The sequence below is a fragment of the Lactuca virosa genome, chromosome 3, assembly GCF_052849685.1.
Source record: "Lactuca virosa cultivar CGN04683 chromosome 3, Lactuca_virosa_CGN04683_v6, whole genome shotgun sequence".
NCBI classification, from domain to species: Eukaryota; Viridiplantae; Streptophyta; class Magnoliopsida; order Asterales; family Asteraceae; genus Lactuca; species Lactuca virosa.
The window spans coordinates 243,214,245-243,236,791 of NC_136428.1; the positions used below are offsets into that span (position 1 = coordinate 243,214,245).

The 22,547-nt window shown below is 28.7% G+C and overlaps 3 protein-coding genes across 3 annotated transcripts; 2 read left to right on the top strand and 1 right to left on the bottom strand.

The window, feature by feature from the left end:
* The first annotated feature begins 57 nt into the window (after window positions 1–57).
* Window positions 58–1,087, top strand: LOC145164490 (uncharacterized). Its single transcript, XM_079083203.1, has 2 exons — window positions 58–264; window positions 395–1,087. Exons 1-2 carry the CDS (start codon window positions 58–60, stop codon window positions 1,085–1,087), a joined length of 900 nt encoding a protein of 299 aa, XP_078939329.1.
* Window positions 1,088–16,969: 15,882 nt separating this feature from the next.
* LOC145164491 (Calcium-binding EF-hand family protein) lies at window positions 16,970–17,479 on the top strand. Its single transcript, XM_079083204.1, has one exon. It carries the CDS (start codon window positions 16,970–16,972, stop codon window positions 17,477–17,479), a length of 510 nt encoding a protein of 169 aa, XP_078939330.1.
* A 729-nt stretch (window positions 17,480–18,208) lies between these two features.
* EMB2744 (Pentatricopeptide repeat (PPR) superfamily protein) lies at window positions 18,209–20,716 on the bottom strand. The gene has a single exon (XM_079086176.1). The coding sequence runs from the start codon at window positions 20,445–20,447 to the stop codon at window positions 18,357–18,359; it is 2,091 nt and encodes a 696-aa protein (XP_078942302.1). The 5' UTR covers window positions 20,448–20,716; the 3' UTR covers window positions 18,209–18,356.
* Between the last annotated feature and the right edge of the window lie 1,831 nt (window positions 20,717–22,547).

Here is a 22,547-nt window from a genome sequence, read left to right on the forward strand (position 1 = left end):
TTCTTAGACCATCTTAGCAATATTTCCAAGATTAAAAGTAAAATTTCACTAAAAATTATGGAACATGCTGCTGATATCTATACTAATGAAGTTTTCATAAAAGTGAAGAAAGAAATTGAACAATCTGTATTTTCATGTTCACAACATAGTGTTACGAATGAAGAATTTTATGATAGATTTGTTGTTATGCAATGTAAAGATATTATGGGGTCTACTCCAACAGTTGTTAATGAAGAAGATTCAGAAAGTGAGTGTGAACTTATTGTTCCCTAAAATACTTTTTTTTTCAAGGTAAATTATATATATATATATATATATATATATATATATATTATTTTTTTCAAATCTTAAGTTGTGTATTATTAATATTTTTGTTTGTTTTTATTTTGTACAGGTTGTTTATGACAAGAAGGAATCAAGTTTTGAATGCTCTTGTTCATTGTTCTTTCAGCATGGTATATTATGCAGGCATATATTTTGCATTTTTAGGACTTACCAAATAAACAAGATTCCTTCAAAGTACATTCTTAGGCGTTGGTGCAAAGGTGTTATTCCATCTGAGGTTCTAATGAAGCAATATTCAAATAATGAGACCTCATCATCATCATCATCATCATCATCATTGTTATATGATCCTCTTTCTCGTCAGGTTTTGAGTTTTGTGGAAGAAAGTGTGTCTATTTTGAGTAAAGATGCGAATAAACTTAAGGAGTTTTTTGAGCTTATTAAAGAAGCAAAGTTGAAAGTTGATGGTATTTGTTCTGCGTCAATTTGTTCAGATTCATTGTTGAAAAGAAAAGATATTTCTGAGTTTGTTGAGTCATCCTATGGAGTGAAGAAGCCATCTATTTCTGATATTGGAAATCCTTCAGATGACATAAGTAATAAAGGATGTGGTACATGTAAGAGGTTGAAAGGAGCTAGAGAAAAAGCCATTACTGAATCAATTAAACAAAAAAGGTTTTGTTCTAGGTGCAAACAATATGTTATTGGTCACAATAGTAGGTCATGTGAGCGTTTGGAAAGAGAAGCAAAAGAAAAAGAAATGTGTAAAAATGGCAAAAATATGGATGCAGGATCCATTTGAGAGATTTTGAAGATTTTTATCTTTTAGCTTTTAGTTTTTACTTGATAATGGTTTCTTTATATATAACATTTTTATCTTTTTGAATTGAATAGTATTTGTTTTGTACTCACAGTTTTATTTGTTCATATATAATGATTTTTAGTTAATAATCATTGTTAAGTTTGATATGACTAATATCTATGATAATTGATATTATATAAATATATTAGATTTTACAACTGTGAATTTATTTAATTATGTTTCTAAAATTTGTGTATGTTATTCACAACTTAATTATTATATATGATCTATATTATTGTAGTTAAACATATTAGTTAAGTTTTTAATTTTTTATTGCATACTGTTATCTTATATATATCAAGTGCATTCAAATGTTTTTGAAATTTTATCTTTTTTTTTAAAAATTTCAAAAATTCAATTCACAACTTAATACTTTAGTCGTTTTGTTTTAATTTAAATATTCACAATTGTCAACATCAACAATTAACTAGAAATTCATATTTTTAGATAATAAAATGTCATTCCAACATGTTCACCAAGTATGCAAACATTATCCAAAATAAAAACATCATTAACACGATATTTTTTCAACTAGATAGAAGTCTTCAATAGCAGATAAACATTTATAAAAATAAAAACAGTAGATATATATTTTTTAGTCTTGACCAATCAACTGAAACCTTTCCTCATAGTTCTGCATTGCATAATTCACAACTTGTTTTTGTTATTCTTTTGTTAGCTTTTAAAACTCAAGACCTTCATCTATTATCTTGTTGCTATGGATATTGATATCATTCACCAAGATCTTTGTAACATATTTTGATCGAAGCTTTGTCAATTGGGTTTTCTGCTGCTTTTGATCTTTTTCAATCTCAGAATCCCAGTTATTTGGTCCTTGTCCTTTGAAAGTTTCCATATGTCTCATCAACATAACTCCACTGTCATTCATGTTGTTTTGTGTCCACCACTTCAGTTTAAAAATCGCAACTTCCTTCTTCAGTAAATTGTCTGTTATTGGATGTTTTTTTTCAATCAAGTATGACACCACCAAATTGAACTGTATTCAAAAAATTTATCAGTAACGCTAATAAGATATAAAATTCACAGTTAAAAGTTAATAAAAAATATTTGCTTTTTTTGCTAAGTTATTAATTATACTCACCAAATAATATGGCAACATTCCATAAGTATGCACAATATCTTTTGTGGTTTTTTCATTGTCAATCAGATGTACACTATATTTTTGCAAATTGAAACAAATCATGTAGCAGTGCTTTCTGTGCAGTATTGGGAAGAATACCTGCATTAATAATATAGTTGAAATTGTTAATACTTTAATATAAATATTTGTATATATACGATATAATTATAATAAAAAGTAATAATTAGTTTTTTCTTACAATTCCAACTTTTTTAAAATCCTTCAGATGTGGGTAGTTCTTCATGGCTTCATTCATATTTTCTTCAAACTTTTCCAATCTCTTATCATATGCTGTATCCCTATCCAACATTTCATTGGTCTAGGAAAAAATGAAAATGTTATTTTATTAAATTATTATTAGTTATTTTAAATCAATATTAAAATTATATGCTTATATTTTAAAATATTTCTTACCACCATTCCTGTTGGGAAGTAGAAGCATAATGGTGTGGTATTTGCTTTACGCTTCTCTTCATCATTCAACAACATCAACAAACAGTCAATTACTTTTGGGTGGATCCATGCACTTGGTATTAATGTTTCAAAAAATATCCTTTCCATTTTATGCCAGTGCTTTCTTTCAAATATTATTTTCCGGTTTGATTAATATAAAATTATTAAGTTGTCAACATTAAGTTGTGAATTAGTGATATTGGTGTTTGTTTTTATCAAAAACAAAATAAAAATAGTTAAAATTCTTTTTTTAGTTTTTTTAATATTTACATACTATTCACAACTTAATAAATTAAATTTAATTAAGTTTTTAAATATTAGTTATATTAAAACCATTCACTTACTTGTCATCCTTTTGTAGTGAGAATATGGATTTTGAAATCCTTGTCTCAACAGCTTCTAACTTTTTTCTTACTTCAATTGTCCGCCTCATGTAAGGTGATTGGTAAGGCTCTGTTTTAGTTGTTGTCCTCTTTGATCTTTTATAAACTTCTATTTTTTTCTTTTTCCTTGATCATTCTTTTCTTCAAGTATGTTTTTTTCATTTCCCTTTTCTTCTTTGTTGTTTGTTGTTCCTGTAAGATGTATTGCATAGTAGTCATTTTAATTAAAAATATAAGTTTTTTTTTTTAATTTATATTTTTGTTTTTCATATTACCTTCTCCTTGAGATTCATTGGTAAGAAAATCATTTTGTTCATCCTCCATATTTGGTGTGTTTGGCATATTATCTTCAAAGCTTGGATTATTGTATTCTCTTTTTCTTGTAGCTTCTTCTTCACCTTTATTTGTATTTAAGTGATGTTGAAACTCTTTTTCACCTGTCTCATTTTCATTTTCTTTTTCTTTTGTTCTTGATGATTCGACAATGTTTTTGTTCAACACTTTTTCAATGTTCACAAACCTTTCAAACCATCCACATAGTTCTCTATCATCTGGATATTTTTGAAGTGCATGCTCTAATGTTTTTTTAATTCTGTTTCTACACTCCAAAATGGTTTTAAACTCACTTTCTATCAAAAGACAATAGTTCTGCAATAAGTGTTAAATTATTGTTAGTTTATAGGTACATTTTAAAAAAAAAATAATTCACAACTTAATATTTAGTTCACAGCTTAATATAGTAATTTCTGTTATTACCTCTACACCAATGTCATCATTTTCTTCTATATTTGTATCTTTTTCAACTTGTTTTCCTTTTCTTTTTTCATTAACAAAGTCAACATCTTCTTCATCTTTGAATTGTATCAAATCAATATCCTCAACCAATGTGACCAATCCTAACTGACCTTGAGCTTTTTCAATGCTTTGCCTTGATTTAATTTTTCAATAATTCTAGTAGCATATTGGTCTTATTTTTCGGTTGACGTATTGGTTTTGGAAATCAGTTGAATGTAGATAGAGAAGCTGTAAATTATTTTGTAACAAATTAAAATGTTATTTTTTTAATCACTTTGATGATATGCAATGCAATTTTATTTAAATTTTACTTACAAACAAGAATGGAAGTGGCCCAGCATAGTATATGCCTTTGTTTCTTGGTTTCCATGAAGTCCTACTATGTGGCAATGCATCACTTAGATATCTGCACCAATTTATAATTTTCCAGTCTTCAATTGCTGTAATCTTCATCGTAGTGTTTGTTTGTAAACCCCCACAAGATTTTTTCTCTATCATTGTATTGACAAACAATGTGATGAAATTTAACACAAACATTTTATCTGTAATTTTCGAGGCTTATATAAGTTCACAAAGAGTTTGTTGTGATTTTGTTACATCGGGATGTTGTTGTTTCCATTGGACAATAATCTCATTGTCTTCCTCACACTCATTCATAGTAGACAAATCTATTCCTGTTTTTGGTAATCCAAGGATCTGATGAATTTTTTCTTCATTTATCATCAGTTGTATGTCCCCTTAATCAATGAAGTTTGAAGTAGGGTTATATCTTTCAACAACAAAATGTGCTAGAACTGATGGAATTGTATCAAGTGATGTTTCTGAGATTGCCTTGAAACCTAATCTTTTTAAACATTCTTTCTGTTCCCTGCTTAGAGTTTTAACAGTAGTGTACAATGCTTTTGTTGTCACTCTTGTTCTTAATGGATGGAAGTTTTCATCATCATTATCATCATCTTGTTTATCTTTCTTCTTTCTATCTCTTTTTTTTCTTGGTTTTGCTAATAAGATTAAAAAAAAAAAGTATTATCAAAAACATTTTATATAATATTTTATTTAATATATATATATATATATATATATATATATATATATATGTATATATATATATTAATACCTCCAGTTTCATCTTCTGTACTATCAACATCTTCTTTTAATTTTCTTCTTTCTCCCTCTTTTCTTTGTTGGTTTTGCTAATAAGATTAAAAAAAATGTTATTAAAAATCTTATATATATATATATATATATATATATATATATATATATATATATATATATATATATATATATATATATATGTTAATACCTTCAATTTCATCTTCTGTCGTATCTTTTTCTGTGATATCTTCTTCCTTTGTGCTTGTGTTTCTTTTCCTTGTATATTTCTGAACTATAAAACATATTAAAATTTTTAGTAATATTTAATAAGATATTTTATCAACAAATATTTTTTTTATGAATTTTGTTATACCTTGTATTTCTTCATCTTTCTTGGTAGATGTTTGAGACCTTGTTCTTCTTCTTGTTATTTGCATCTCCTTTCCACTTTTCTTTCTTGCTATCTGTTTTCTTTTCCTTGGTTTTTTTGCATGAATTTTGTCGTTATTTGCATCTCCTTCTTCTTTGTTTTCCACAACAACCAATGCCAATTTCATGTCCTTACGACTGTCTGATGATCCATTGTCCGATTCTGCAATTTATATATACATATAAATATATATATATATATATATATATATATATATATATATATATAATTGAAATAAATTTAAAAGAATTTTAAGTCTATTTACAGTTTAAGAGGTTATTAAAAAAAGAAACATTTTTGAATAGAATCATTAAGATATTTAAATATATGTAAATACTTTGTACACATGTACGTATATGTGTATGTATGTATATACATAGATCTACATATGTACATATGTACATACATTTAAACTGTGAGTATACATATGAATGTATATATATACATTTAAACTGTGAATATACATATGTATGTACATAAATTTAGATTGTGAATATAAATAGTGCATACATACACATATATACGTATGTATATATGTAGATACATTATACATACATATGCATGTAGATATCTACATATGTATGTATATACATATATACATACACATGTATGTACATATGTATATATATACATCTATACATACGTATACATACATATGTATGTACATACACATGTATGTATACGTATGTATATATGTATATTTACATATATACATACATACATATGTACGTATACACATGTGTGTTCATATACATACATATGTACATAGACTTTAAACTGTGAATTTACTTATGTATGTATTTATGTATGTATGTAGATACATACATTTAAAGTGACTATACATATGTATATATGTATGCATGTATGTACATACATAAATATGTATATAAATACATATGTACATATTTGTGTATTCACAGTGTAAAATACTATGTACATATGTACATATGTATGTACATACATATGTACACATATATATTTGTAAATATACATATGTATATACATATACATATGTAAATATACATATGTGTGTATATATACATAGATATGTATATATACTTAAACTGTGAATGTATTTATCTATGTATGTATGTATGTACATACATACATTTAAAGTGTGAACATATATATGTATATATGTATGTATATATGTAAATACATAAATATGTACATATATACATATATACGTATGTGTATGCATATACATAAGTATATTCGCACTTTAAATGTAAATGCATAATGTGTATTCACAGTTTATGTAACGCTCGTGTTTCTAGGCTAGACATTAATATTAACATAATAGTCTAGGTTAACCTTTGAAACTAATTTTGAAGAAATGAAAAGGAATTATGTGAATATTATGTGAATTACGTGTTTTATACTTAATTATTAGGATTTAATTAATTAAGAATAAAAATGAGCGTTGAAAATAAATATTAGATAAAGCCTATATTTATTAATAAAGTTGTAGTGGTCGTGACAAGGATTACGGATATATAAAGAATACCGAAATCCGAGTTATAACGAAGAAGTTATGACATGTCGAAATTTCGCGACAAAACCGGCACGATGCCGAATGACGTAAAAAGTGATTTTTTGATAAACTACTTTTTAGCCTTAGTGATCAAACGAAATTCGTAGTGTTCGTTAAACCGAGAGTATGTATAAAAAGAACGTCCAAATCTGTCTTTTTATGCAGCGAAATTTTACCTACGCGTGCATAAAAAGAACGTCAAAAACGGAGCCCGTATCCAAAAGTTATGGATTTTAGAAGTTCGGGGCTCAAAAATCGAGAAATCCTTGAAAACCGAGAAGAATCGCATGGCTCAACTTCGGCCACGTCGCCTCGCATGCGAGGTTGACCCGTGTACGATATGATGAGTCATCCGAGGGGGAGGTCCAAGCGAATCCATCCGCGTGTCCGACTCGTGGCGCGTCCGAAGCGTAATGCGTGTGCAGTCTCCGTCCGATGCCACCTCGCCTCGCAAGTCCGACGCGTGTAGAAGCCACCTGTCCGACGCCAGCTGCCTCCTCGCATGCGAGCCACGTGCTCGCTTCTCATTGCTCCGGATCCGAAGCCTCCCCTATAAATAGAAGGGTTGCGAGATCTTCCGGCTACTTTTGGAAAATTCTCATTTTTCACCCCTTTTTCAATATTTTTATTATTTCCACTTCACCCGAAGCCCCGGTATTATACCAAACACCCGAAACACGTCCCGGAGTGCCCGAGAAATTTATCTTTTCGGTTTTGAAGCCCAACCCTCACAGAGCCCGATTTCTCAATAAAACTCCCGGTTTTATTAGAAACGATCGTTTTAGGAAACGAAGTGCTGCCCGATTATCGTTAAATCAAGTGAGTGTATAGTCACTTTCATCTTACACATAGATATGAAGTATTTTATATAAAATACGTGCTATGTGTATATATGTTGTTTATTTATTTGAAATGGATGTTGAATGGATGTTATATACATGTTTAAAATAATTTAAAATGTATATATATTTTATCTTCAAATATGTTGGGTAAAACATGGGTAGATAAAGAATGAGGGATAAAAGTACAGTATAGATGTACGTTGGTAGCTATGAATTTAGTATAGTATAGATGTACGCTGGTAGCTATGAATTTAGTATGTTGGCAGCTATGGACTTAGTGTCTGTTGTATAAACCTTGACGACGATGTGACTTCGTGCCTGTTTGACATAAATTGCTGAGGAAAAGCAGTGTTGTCACCCCGATGTTTGTCTTGTTTGACATAAATGGTTGAGGAAAGCAATGTTGTCACCTTATTGGTTGTTTTATGTCAGGTTGTCTTGTTTGACATAAATTGCTGAGGAAAGCAATGTTGTCACCTTATTGGTTGTCTTGTTTGACATAAATTGTTGAGGAAAGCAATGTTGTCACCCCATTGGTTGTCTTATTTGACATAAATTGCTGAGGAAAGCAGTGTTGTCACCCCGATGGTTGCCTTATTTGACATAAATTGCTGAGGAACCTCTGAAGCAATGTTGTCCCCCTAATGAAAATCCTTAGACTAGATCCCTTGTGATAGTTGTTTTAGGGACGTAAAGTGAGGATAACGGGAATGAGTAATTAGGGTTATTTTTGGTTGATGAAATTAATAAGTTTATTGTTGATTGAGAACTTAATAAGTTTATTATTTATTGTGGGTTGAAAACCCTATATGCTCACCAGGCTCTCAAGCCTGACCCACTCAACTTTTTATATTACAGGTAGTGGACCCCGAGCATAGCCGGATAATGATAAGAGATTTTTGGATTATAGGCCAGTAGTTGTAAATAACTGTTGTAAGGCTTATAATGTCTTGTTTATGCTTTTGATCTGTATCGAAACATGACATCCCGAGGTTTTGATATAAAATGAAAATATATATTTCTTAAAGAAAGGTTTTGATAAATTTTTATCATGTTTTGTTTTGGGAACAAATTCCGCAACAACTTTAAAAAGGATTACTCTGATTTTATTTTAAAAATCATAAATTAAATCGGTCTTTTCTGGCCGAGAAATTAGGGGATGTCACAGTTTAATATATTATGTATAGTTTCATAGTTTAATTTTTATTTTACCTTTTTTTTTTCCATTTCTTATGTTCTTTGAAGATCAAATAATATGTTTTGAATTTGTTTATTCACATCTGTTTCTATTATTAAATTAAAAATCAAAACCAAAAAGCTTATATAGTAGAATATTATTATAATTCAAATATTTTTTTATAATCATGTGTTACCTTCCACTGTAGAATGTTTCTTTTCTTCTGTCTGATCAATAGATAATCATTTATGGTTTCTGATAGTATTCTTTGTCATTACAGGTCTTGTATTCTCTCCTGAAAATGACATATTTTCCATCAAGTCATATATATATATTTTAAAATTCACAGTTTAATGTTTGATGTATATAGTCAAATACTAATATGAGTCATCATTCATATTTATCTTCCTGTAATATATTTAAATAACATATAATTTTTACATTCACATTCTGAAAAAACATATATACGCATTTTCATTCTCTAAAATATCAAAATAACATTTATGTGCATTTTCATTCTCTAAAATATCAAAATAACATTTATGTTTATACTCACAGTTTAATAAATTATTTATAGTCAATCTAATAGTATCATCTTAAAATATATTAGAATCATATATAACATTTACCATCAAAACTGTAGTAAAATCATTTATATACATATTTTTTTAATAATTTAACATTTTCATTTGTAATAAATCAGATCTGAGTTTGTAATGATATGTTCACTGTTTAACATATCATATATGTAAAAAATAACATAGATTAAGATGACGTTTGATTTCAAAGTTTTTGTAACTGCGTGTTTTATATTTATTTAAACATTATAAAACACTATGCATTTTTCGTTAAACATTGTAATAAGTTTCGAAATAAAATACCTTTTGTTACTTCGTTCGTTTTGACTCTTATCCTCCATGTAGATTTTCCTTTTGAAGAAATGCTTTCGGAAGCCCTTTGTTTTTCCGTTTCGACATTTTTGATTGTCAGATGTTGTGAGTTTGTTGTCGAAATCTTCGATTTGAGACTTGAAACTTTTTTTGCTTCTACTTGTTGTTTCTCCAAGGTTTTCTTTTGTTTTTCTTTTTCGGATATTGTTTTTTCAGAAAAACCTGTAGTTGATGTAGTTCCTTTAGATTTTGAAGACATCTTCTACTTGATTTTTGAAGAATCGGTGGATTTTTTTAGATTGAGTGTTTGAAATGGAGGTTTCTGAATGTGGGTTTTTTTTTTGAAAAAGGGTAAATGAGGAGTATGATATGAAATGAATGAGACTAGTCGTTTTTTGACGAGAGGTTATCTGACGAGAAGTTCTTTATAATTACAATAATGCCACCGCCTTTTGTTTATTTTTCTAGTATTACATAAATAGCTCCTGTTTTATTTCAAAAGTACAAAATATATTATATAAATATAACTTTTAATGTGTAATGGCTTTTAGTGAGAGCTTTGTTACTTGTTATTTACCTAAATTGTTAAAACAATAAAAAAAATTGTTTTATTTACAAAAGTGTCACAAGTCATTTATTAATATAATAATTTGGATGATTTTTGTTTTAACATAACTACAATATTGACATTCTTATTTTTTAACAATTATTTAGCGTAACTTTTATTATTTCTTCAACTTTGTACTTAAATTTTTTTTTTGTATTTTTGAATTTTTCCTAATTATATCTTTTGAATTAATTTTTTTTAAGTACTTGTTTCAAATATTTTTAGTATTACAGTAAAAATAATAATATATACATTGTTCATTAAAATTATTTTAAATTCTTTAACATATATTTAAAAAAACGCATTTGTTTATACACAGTTTAATTTTTTATATTAAACATTGATATTTCATTATAAATTTTTAATATTCATAGTTATATAATGTTGAAATTCTCATATATCTAAACAATAGATTCATCAGTACCCATAACTAAAAAAAAGTAGTGTTTTTGTACAAAAAAAAAAGACAGAAAATAAAAATCAAATTGTTCTGAAAATAAAAGCTACATAAATCATTGTTGTCTTGTTTGTTCCTTTTTTTATTTGAAATTTCTAAACATGTTCCATGAGCTTAAATATTTCTTTATACTTCTGCATTGCATTCTTCACCAATGTTCTTTTCTCTTCCTCTGTTTTTTTATCAAATTGTATTCCTTCATCAACTATTTCTTTTCTATTTAAGTTGATGTCATTCAGTAGCAGTTTTGTGAGATACTTTAATCTTAGCTTAGTGAATTTTTCTTTTTGTTGCTTTTGATCCTTCTCAATGTCACAATCTCATCTGCTCTGAGCCTGTCCTTGAAAACATTCCATATGTCTCATTAATGCCACTACATTTTCCTCAAAATTGTTTTTTAACCACCAGTTGATTTTAAATACTGAAATTTCTTTATTAAGCAAATGAAATGCTTTTTTGAATCCTCTTTCCATCATAAAATTTGCCATCAATGCTACCTGTATTACAAAGAAAATAAATTCAGTCATTTTGATAATTCACAGGTTAATTTCAAATAAATCTAAAATAGTAATTCTTACCAAACATTGTGGTAATAGCCCATATTCAACATTAACATTTGGCATTCCTTTATGACTATCAATCAAAACTACTGATATCTTTTTGATATTTATACATAACAAATAGTAATGCATTTTCTTCTTCATCGGAAAGAATAGCTGCATTTATATTAAGTTGTAAACAGTCAGTGTATATATATATATATATATATATATATATATATATATATATATATATATATATATATATATAATATAAAAGATTGTTGTAACTTACAAATTGTAGTTTATCAAAATCATGTGCATATGGATGGAATTTCATTGCTTCTGTTGCTTTTTGATCAAACATTTTACATCTGTCATCCATTAGTATCTCCTCATTTGTCATATCTTCAGTCTAATTACATATATTAAATACTTTTATTTTGTTTGAATTTTCTTAATCTATTAACATATATAAATACATAATATAAATGTTACTTACTATGATTCCTGTTGGAAAATAGAATATTGATGGAGATCCCTTTTGTTTTCTGCTCTCCTCATCATTTAACAGAATAGACCAGCAATCAATGACTTTGTGGTGGATGTATGCATCTGGGATTAATGTTTCAAAGAAAATTCTTTCTACTGCATCCCTATTTCTTGTTCTGAATATGATTTTCCTGTTAATATATATTAAGTTGTGAATATTTCTAAAAAATTAATTTTTGTTTCATAAATTAATTTTAATTAACTTTTTATTAAAAATATTTACTTACTTGTGGTTCCTTTGCATTGAAAATATTAAGTTTGCAATTAGTATCTCTTCATTAAATACCACGTCTTTTGCTTCCACTGTTCGACCACTGTAATGAGTGAAGTAACTTTCTCCTTTTTCTTTTCTGATGCTTTTTTCCATGTTTCTCTTCAATAAAAATTTCTTTTCCTTTCCCTTTATTTCCTCCATCTTTTTTTGTTTGAATTTGCACTTCATTTTTTTTTCTTCTCTGTTTATCTGTTCTTCATCTTTGCTTGATCTTGTAGAAGGTTTTGGAGAGTTTACATCATCTTTGACATCTGGGGTTAGTCCAAGTGAAAAAGATGGTTGAGAAGACGGTTTTTGAATGAGTGGTGTGCAAGTTGAAGCATTTTTCTTTAAGCTTTCTTCAACAACTTTGTCAACCACAGGCATAAATTGTTGGTGACTCTAATGTTGGTGTGAAAGCTGATGATTTTGGAATAGATTGAGAATCAATAAGTGATGGTGTTTTTTGAGTTGTATCGACTTTGTCTCCTTCTTCAGTTTCTTCCTGTGTTGCTGTTGTTTGATACATAACCATTTCTTGATGTTGTTCTGCATCCACTGTGTTTTCAACTTCAGTGTGTTGTACTTGATTATCTTTCAGTATATACAAAACTATTGCTTTTTGAAATGCAATATCGTTTGTCGGATTTTCATCTTCTGATTCTTCTATTTCCTTTTCAACTTGAACTTCATTTTCATTCACTTTTGATGTTTCACCAATATGCTTCTTGAATAAACTCTCATATTTCACAATCCATCTTTTGATTTTTATGTTATCCGGATGATTTTTTTTTTGCCTTCACTAATGTCTCTTCCATTCTCTTTTTGTAAGCTAATGCCATTTTGTAATCTTTTTCTATCATGAAGCAAAATCCCTGTAGTGTATGTTTTTTGTTAGTTTATTATAAACAAGATTTCAATTAAAATGTGAAATTCAGAACTAATTCACAGTTTATATAAACATGTGTTACGTTTTATATTCACATATTAATGATTAATTTTTCTATATTATTATTTTTAAACTTTTTTTTATCATCAAGAAAAATCCATGTGGTGTATGTATTTTGTTATTTCATTATCAAAATAAAGATAGTAATATTATATTTAATGATATCCACAACTTAACAACAAATTCACAGTTTAATTAATCATGTCTTTTCATGTGTTATGTTTTATATCTAAATGTTAAAATTATATTCGTAGTTTATTAATATTTTATAAGTTGTATTACCTCTAAACCAATATCCTCATTGTCATCTGAATCTGAAAATTCCTCTTCATTCTTTTCATTATCTTCCTCATCCAAATCAACATATTCTTCTTCATCATCTTCAAGCATCTCCATATTGTCCAAAATTTGTACCATTCCAAATTTTCCATTTGCAATTTCATTTGTTTGTCTTGTTTTCAGTCTCCCATAGTTCCAGAAGTGAAGTGGTATTATTCTTCTGTTAATGAACTGTTGTTGAACACATTGAGTTCTATGCACATACAAAAGTTGTAAGATACATGAAAACAACATAAGTTTGATTAACATTAGTATTAAATATTTTATTTTATGAGAAATTAATTTAGTTTAAATTATTCTTACAATTAGAAATGGTAATGGTCCAGCATAGTAGCTGTTTTTACAATTTGGCTTCCAAATTTTTTTACTTTTAACCAATGTGTGATTGATGTACTTGCACCAATTGATATTTTCTTTGTTCTCAACTTCAATCAACTTCAGCAAAGATCTTGTTTCTATGGCTCCAGATGTTGTTTTCTCTATGATTGAGTTGACAAAAAGTACAATGAAGTTCAGCACAAACATCTCATCTGCAATTTGCGATTGTTCTATAAGATCTACGAGTGCTTGAGTAGACTTTGTAATTTTTGGAAGTTGTTCTTTCCATTTAATCAATGTGCTGTTATCTTGTTCATAGTCATCAACTGTTTCAAGATCGATGCCTTCATTTTTTTAAGCCAAGAATTTCTCCTATTGTTTTTTATGTTATTGCTATTCTTCCATGTCCTAAGTCAATGGAGTTTGTTATATGGTTGTAGCTAAACACAGAAAAGAAGCCTATTTTTGAAGGAATCACATCCAATGTCATCTTTAAAACTGATCTTAAACCTAAGTTTTGTACACAAGCTCTTTGTTCACTGCTCAATATCTTTACAGCTTTCCATAAGCTTTGTGTTGCAACGCTTGTTCTTAATGGTTGAAACTTCTCATCATCTTCTCCATGATCTGTTTTAGCTTTTTTATTTTTCTTTTTTATTGTTTGTTTTTCTTTCCGTTTCTTTCCTTTTTCTCTATAAAAAATTTCATTATGTAATGATGAGGAACTATTATATGAGAAATTAAATAATTACTCAATTATTTATATATAGTTTTAAAATGTACCTTGAACTTCTTGTTCCTTTTCCTTTTTCTTCATTTTCTGCTTTTTCTTCTTGTCAACAACTTTATCTTCTTCAAAATTCATAAGTTAACAGAGAATTCACAGTTTAATCATGAAAATATAATTAAGAAACTTTTTATATTGTACCTTGATTTTTTTGATGTATGTTGTTAGGTGTTTGCAATCTTATTTGTCTTGTTGTCCCTTGAACATATTTATCTTTCTGTTTTGATTTTTTTTATCAAACTGCTTTTACCCTTATTTGAAAATGTAATTAATAGGAAAATGAAATTTTATGATTTTTAAAAATAAGAAACAATTTTTTTTTATAAATGTATGATACCTTTATCATTTGATTGTTTTGGTTCTTGTATTTGAAGAGCTCTTGTTGTTTGTTTCCTTATGATACCTTTATCATTTGTTGTTTGTCATAACTGTTTTTGTAGTTTCTTTAGATTCACTTTCTTTATTTTCTTTTCTTTTGTTTTCACCTGTACATTTTAACATTAAATCATGTGTTAGTTAATGTATATTATAAATTTAAAACTTAATATTAAATATGTGATATTTTATATACAATAAAGGAAAATTCACAGTTTAATTTTTGTATATGTGATATATACATAAAGTTAACATTGTAATATTCAATAATCACAATTTTAAACCATTATCATTATTCACAGTTGAACACCATTATTTTAAATTTATAAATCTATAAAATCATTAATATATATTCACATTATAAACTTAAACATTCATAATTCAAAATTATTATTACCATGTCAATTTAAAACTATTTTTATATTCAAATCTATAAAATCTCAAATTCATAGTTTAACACAGTCATACTTTTTAAAAAAAATTAAGTTATAACAAAATCATCTAATATTTGTTCATTTTTCAAGTTTTTTGAATTTATTAGTTTTTATACAGTATTTAGGGTTTTACCTTTTTTGATGACGGTTGCTTTGTTTGTAGGTTGAGATTCTTCTGTTGAAATCATCCTCTTCGATGTTTGTTCTTTTTAGTCGTAGTTTTGATCGTTGTGAATTGAGCTTCTTCAGCTGAAATATTCATTGTCATTTCTTCATCGGTTGAATTATCTGTCGATTTTTTTTCCAAATTCTATTGTTTTACGCATTTTTGTCATCGTATTGAATAGATTTCTGTTGAATTCTCGGTCGATTATTTCCAAATAAGTTGAATAGATCGTTGATCGTGTTGCAGTGAATTGAATTAGGGAGTTTTGTTGTTTTGAAAAAGTCAATGAATTTAATTAGGGTTTTGATTTGTTCCGGCATATTAATGAATCGGGTAATATGTTTTGAATATTCACGAAATTGCCACCGTGTTTTTTTGAATACATAGAAAACCTTCTATTTCGTGATAATTACAATTTATGCCATTCCGTGTTTTAACAAGGATTTTCCTTAATTAATTGGTTCTTAGGTTCTTAATCTTTTTTGGTTCCCATTTGAACCACTCCCTATAACAAGAAAACCAAACGTAACTAATTGGGTCAGTGAATAGAGATAATGTTATTTTTCTAAACCATTCTTTAAGCAAATTTTATTCCATTGACCGAACAAGTAGAAAAGGTTAAAAGGAAACTTCATAGCAAAAGCAGTGGACTAGGAGTAGCCGAATGGGGTGTTTTTCTTGCTCTCTACCAAAAGTTAGGCAACCAAATCAACATTTGTTTGTTGGTATGATTTAATACTTAATGCTTTGAAATTTGAATTGTATATCCGACGCATGGATATCATATACCTATAAAATACATGTTTTTAATCGCAATGTATGAGTTGTTTGGATTTTTGTTTTCAACGTGATTGGTGCAACATCAAGAATCAGATTTTCATATAAGAAACTAACATTTTTTTTTATATGTTACAAAACTAGATAATCATTTTTAGATTAATCCTAAAATCCATATTTTAGAATTCATTTTATTGCAAGGATTTTATGTGTGAACTTATGAAAGAACATTCAAATTCATTTACTAAAATTTATGCCAATCTGTCCCACCTCGCTCCTCTTTCACTTAAAATAATCTACAAGAAATAAGCAAGAAACTTCCTTCAAATCTTCCACTTCAAATCACCATTTTTTATTTTATTTTTTCCAACCACTTTCCAAACATTTTCTCCCAACCCCTTTTGACACCTTGACTTGACCTCCTACACACACGCATACGTCTTTATAAATCCATTCTCATACTTCACTAACATTCATATTCTTTTGTTTCATTCACCCAAAAAAAACATATTTTTAACCAATAACCATGACTTTCATGATAACTTCATTCATCCAATTCTTCATCGTCTCAACATCCAAGTTTTTCATCTACCCCAAACTCAATTTTTCCATGGATGAATCCAAGATTCATGTTGAAAAAAAGACCCAACATTCAAAATTATCAAAAAGGATGCCTTCGTTTAGAGATAGAAGCTTACGAAGAGATGAGGTGGAGATGGTGATGGGCAGTTTGGGAATTTCCAATCCTAAAGGCGAAAAAATCCCAGAAAGATTGAGTTCTAATGATGTTTTTAACATTTTTGAAGAAGAAAATCCAAATTTGGATGAAGTTAAGGGAGCTTTTGATGTATTTGATGAAAATAAAGATGGATTTATTGACGCAGGAGAGTTGCAAAGAGTTCTTTATGCTATGGGGTTGAAGGATAGAGCACAAATGGATGATTGCAAGAAGATGATTAGAGTTTTTGATGTGAATGATGATGGTAGAATAGATTTTGATGAGTTTGTGAAGTTTATGGAAGGAACATTTTGTTAATTTGTTGGATTCTATCTCTTTTGTTTTTCCTATATGTATCTATTAAAAGGTTAATGCAAAAAATAACGATATATTTCTATTGATTTATTTATTTATCATCTAAGTTTCATTTTTGCCTATTACAATGTTGTATTTTGGAAATTCTACTAATTATAACAATGTCATCCATTACGAATAAATTTTATTGCCATAACTGGGTAGGTTTTTCAAAATACAATGCCTTTATAAGTTTTTTTAGTTAATGTTGTAATAGATATAAATGAATTTAGAATGATATAATACAAAAATAAATGAAAGTATGTTACTATTTCCTTTAGCCCTATTTTAAATAAGGGCAAATTGTAAAAAAAAAAAAATCATTATATCTTGGATGGTTTTGCAGTTTAACAACTTACACTTTATTTTTTTGATTTTTTTTAAAATCAAACCATAAAAGTTTTTTTTTTTTTTTTTCAAATTAACCATTTACACATGATATATTATAAATCGCCAATAATTTTCCAAATTAACCAGTTTTATTATATCCGGCCAAAATGTTTAACTTAGAGAAATATCATAATTATCATGGTTTAATTGGAAAAAGAATAAAGTATGACTAGTTAAACCATAAAATTGCCAAAATATAATGGTTTTTTTTTTTTTTTGAATTTTTTTTTAATAATTTTCCCATTAAGTTATGCTAATTCATTCTTTTTGGGAAAACTTTCAATTTGTATTCAAGGCTATCAATTCAAAATACCTTATCTTTCTCATACAACACCATGAACAGAAACTATGCAAACTAGTAATAATCTTAGAAAGACTAAAACAAGATTTATACACATCAATTAAACTAATCATGATCATAGAACTATATCACCTTAAAAATGCTCATTTTTCACCAATAATCTCCACACGAGCAACTTCCATCTTCAAAATGATGAAATTTCTTAACATCTCTTACAACAATCACCCTCTTCGTGACTTTTGAGATTAATTTCATCACACAATGACAATCATCACAAATCCTCAAATTCTTTATAATACGAATTGGCACCTCTTCATGTGTTTTCAATAAAGCATAAGCAACTGCAAGCTTCTCACTATGAAACCCAATATAATCTTCCTTTTGTTCATCTTCAACATCATGCAACACATCACCCGTATCAACCACATAACCAATTTCCTTAATTTTACAAAACAACTCCTTCAACTTTTCAAGAATGTCAATAAACTCCGGATGTTTCTTATCACCCGAAACAAACACATGTGTTTGATTCTTTATCTCCAACCAACTCAACCCGGGTTCTTTTTTTATTTTCCTTTTTTTCATTAATTCACGCACCTTTGTAACCCCACTAAAGTTTCTACCCTTAGCATGAATATTCGACAAAAGGGTATATGTCCCTTCATCTTTAGGGTCCAAATTTATAATAAAGTCTCCAACTTTTTCACCTAAAGTGTGATTTCTATGAACGTTACATGCACTAAGAAGTGTTCTCCAAGCAATTGTGTCCCATTTGATGTTTGTTGATAACATGAAATCGAAAGCTTCATTTAATCGTCCTAATTTGCTTAAAAGTCCAACTATGCAAGTATAGTGCTCTAATGTAGGGTCCACACCCTTTTGTTTCATTAACTTGTTCAAATAGTAAAACCCTTGTTCTACAAGCCCTAAATGTTCACAAGCAATAAGAACACCAACAAAAGTCACTTGATTAGGATCTTGACCCGATTTCAACATTTCTTGAAATAAATTCAATGACTTTTTACCAAAACCATGATGGGAGTATCCACATATCATTGTATTCCATGTTATAATATCACGAGAAATCATACTTAGAAATATCTTTTCTGAAGATTTAATGTCACCTATTCTTGAGTACATATGAATCAAAGCATTTGTAACATTCGTATGATTTTTGAAACCTGTTTTCTTTATAAGTCCATGTAACGAGTGTCCATATCCTATAGATGGTAGTCCACCACTAGCATTGAGTAACACAGAAAAGGTAGATTCATTAGGGGCAATATCGTCATTTTGCATGGTGAGAAATAATTTTAAAGACTCCTCAAACGACCCATGTTGTGAATAAGCATCCAAGATTGATGTCCATGAAACCACATTTCGAGTTTTAAACATGTCAAAAACTTTTCTAGCACTTGAAATCTCTTTACATTTTCCATACATGTTGATGATTGAAGAAGATACATACACATCAAACTCAACATTGCTTTTTAACAACTTGTTGTGAACTTGTTGCCCTAAGTATAGATCTTGAAGATGAGCACAAAGACTAAATACACAAGTATAAGTCGAATTTTCCCACACCATTTGTTCATCCAACATTTTCTTTAAAATATCTATAGCTTCAGTAAAGTATCCATTCTTAATAAGTCCATTCAAGATGAGATTATAAGTACAAGTATCTAATCCAGGAATTGAAACTAAAACCTCCATAGCTCTTACCACATCTGACACCATGGAATACAAACGTACAAGTGAATTTTTCACGTATTGATAGAACACTAATCCAGATTTCATCACGTACCCATGACACTGTTTGCCTAATTGAATGTTCCCAATGTTAGAACAAGAAGAAAGAATCGAAGCAAATATATACTCATTAGGCTGGCAAAACTCATCGTTCTCAGAAACCATTGATTTGAACAATCTTAGAGCTTCAAAAGAATACCCGTTTTGGAAAAACCCCGACATTAAAGAACCCCACGAAACTACATTTCGTTTGGTCATTTTATCGAACACATGGCGTGCAGATTCTAGTTCTGCACATTTGGAGTAAAGATCGATCAGTGCGTTAGTCTCGAGGATATAATCTTCAGAGGTTTGATTAGAGACAATCAAACGAGCGTGAATTACTCTTCCGAGGTCAAGATTTTTAGTCCCGGCTAAGTATCGTAGGAGTTTGACAGTGTCATGTTCAAGCGCAGTGAAATGTGTCGGCCGTATTAGGGTGGAGATTGCCATAATTCCTCCGGAATTGACTATAATGGAAGAAAATCAGTATCAGAAGAAATCATGTTTTTGATCTTTTCCTTCGTTGTCGCAAATTTGACTTTAATAGTATGTTGTATGTGTTATTTGAAGCTCAGAGATTGTCCTTAGGCCCTACCTATTTCTCATTCAAGTAATCATGTTGTGCATATGGGTCGGGTTTTATTTGAACCGGATATTCGTATTTTAATTAAGAAATATAAGGAAACAAGTATATGTAGTTATTGCTCTATGGGTGTATGGTGAGGTGGAAAGCTTCATTGTAGAGTATGGTGCCACTATGTTTAGAATGCACTACACCTGTTTAAAACACCAAGTATATGTATATCATGAAAGATCAAAGCACACGCAATCTTAAGTTGCATTTCATAAAGGATGTCACTAAATTCATGACTCTTAGTAAATACATTATAAGCTAGTAAGCTACCAAGGAGAATGTAGATGGTTTCTTGACTGTATAATATGATTCTATCAAGGTGAAACACGAAGATGACATGGATGTATTAAAATAAGAAAAAACAAATAATTCTAAACACCATAGATATACTTAAAAACATTTTAAACTATTTACATTTGTGGAAGAAAACAATAGCCTTGAACTCGACCATCATGACCACTAAGAATATCCAAAAGAAAATAAGTCGATACACCATAAGTTTTTAAAGTTTATTCTTTTTCATATATCTTTAGCTTTACAATGAGTGTCATCTTATTTTTTTATCATTTCATAAAAAATCTTGATGGTAGGCGTAGTCATATAGGTATAAGAGCGGGCTTTGGTCAATCCATACAAATTTGAGATTATATATATATATATATATATATATATATATATATATATATATATATATATATATATATATATATATATAATTTAAATAAAATGAATTATAAAATAAATTAGGGTTGTGATATAGTCTATCCCATACAAAACTTGAAATTTAGTAAAAGGGAAAACATTGTTGCCTATGTCAATTACACTCCATTTTAAATTATTTTAATGTAAGACAACATTATATGCAACTTAAATAAACAATTTAGTTTAGAATGCATATATAATTATATTTTTTTATTGTTTGAAGAAATTTTCCACTTGTTTATATTTTGAAAATTATTTGGTATAGTCAAAATAAAATCTTGTCTAGGTCACTGCTTTGTCAAATTATACATGGCCATTTGGTTCTATAAGTCTTTTCCTATTAAGTTACTTAGGTATAACTCTGTTACACTCCATTTGGTGCAGTAGATAAATCCACGAGTGTGCTCGAACATGCATTTGTTCTTTTCAATCACTAGATTGATTTCATCCCGATAGTTATTATTAGGCTAGTACGGAAGATATAATTACTGTTAGTGGTCTCGATATTTTATATAGTTTTCCAATATTTTGTATAACCCTATTTGTTATATTGGCCCATTGGTATAAGGCCTATCTTGTATCTTACATATATAGTATTTTAATGAATGAGAAGAGGATTCACGGGAAACTTATCTAATTACATGGTATCAAAGCCAACCTAAACCCTAGCCGTCGACTTCTTCTTCCTAGTGTCGACTGCCTCTCTTCTTATTCTGTTTGCTTATCTCTCGACTATATAATAGTGTCCTCCTGTTCTTCAACAACCACTTCTGATAAGCCTTACGACATTACCAATATCAAAGCTTACATCCCGTTAATCTCGATATTAAGCGCATGAACTATGATGCATGGCAAGATGTGTTTGAAACTCATTGCGCTGCCTTTGGTGTGGCAGAACATCTTAATCCTCATGATGATAAGACGGTTGCTGCTGACAAGAAAGAGTGGGAATGTGTTGATGCTCTGGTCAAGATGTGGATTTTTGGTACAATCACCCAAAAACTGACTCAGTCTGTTCACAAGAAGCAAAATGCTTATGATTTGTGGGACTCATTGGAAAATCTTTTTCGTGACAACTACTAGGTCCAAGATCCTTACAATATTCAGGATCCTCAAACATCCAGGATCCTCAGCTACCTCATGATCCCGGCTAATTACCGTTATTATTTTTATTAATATTTATAACGGTCATATTTTGTCTATAACTAACATGT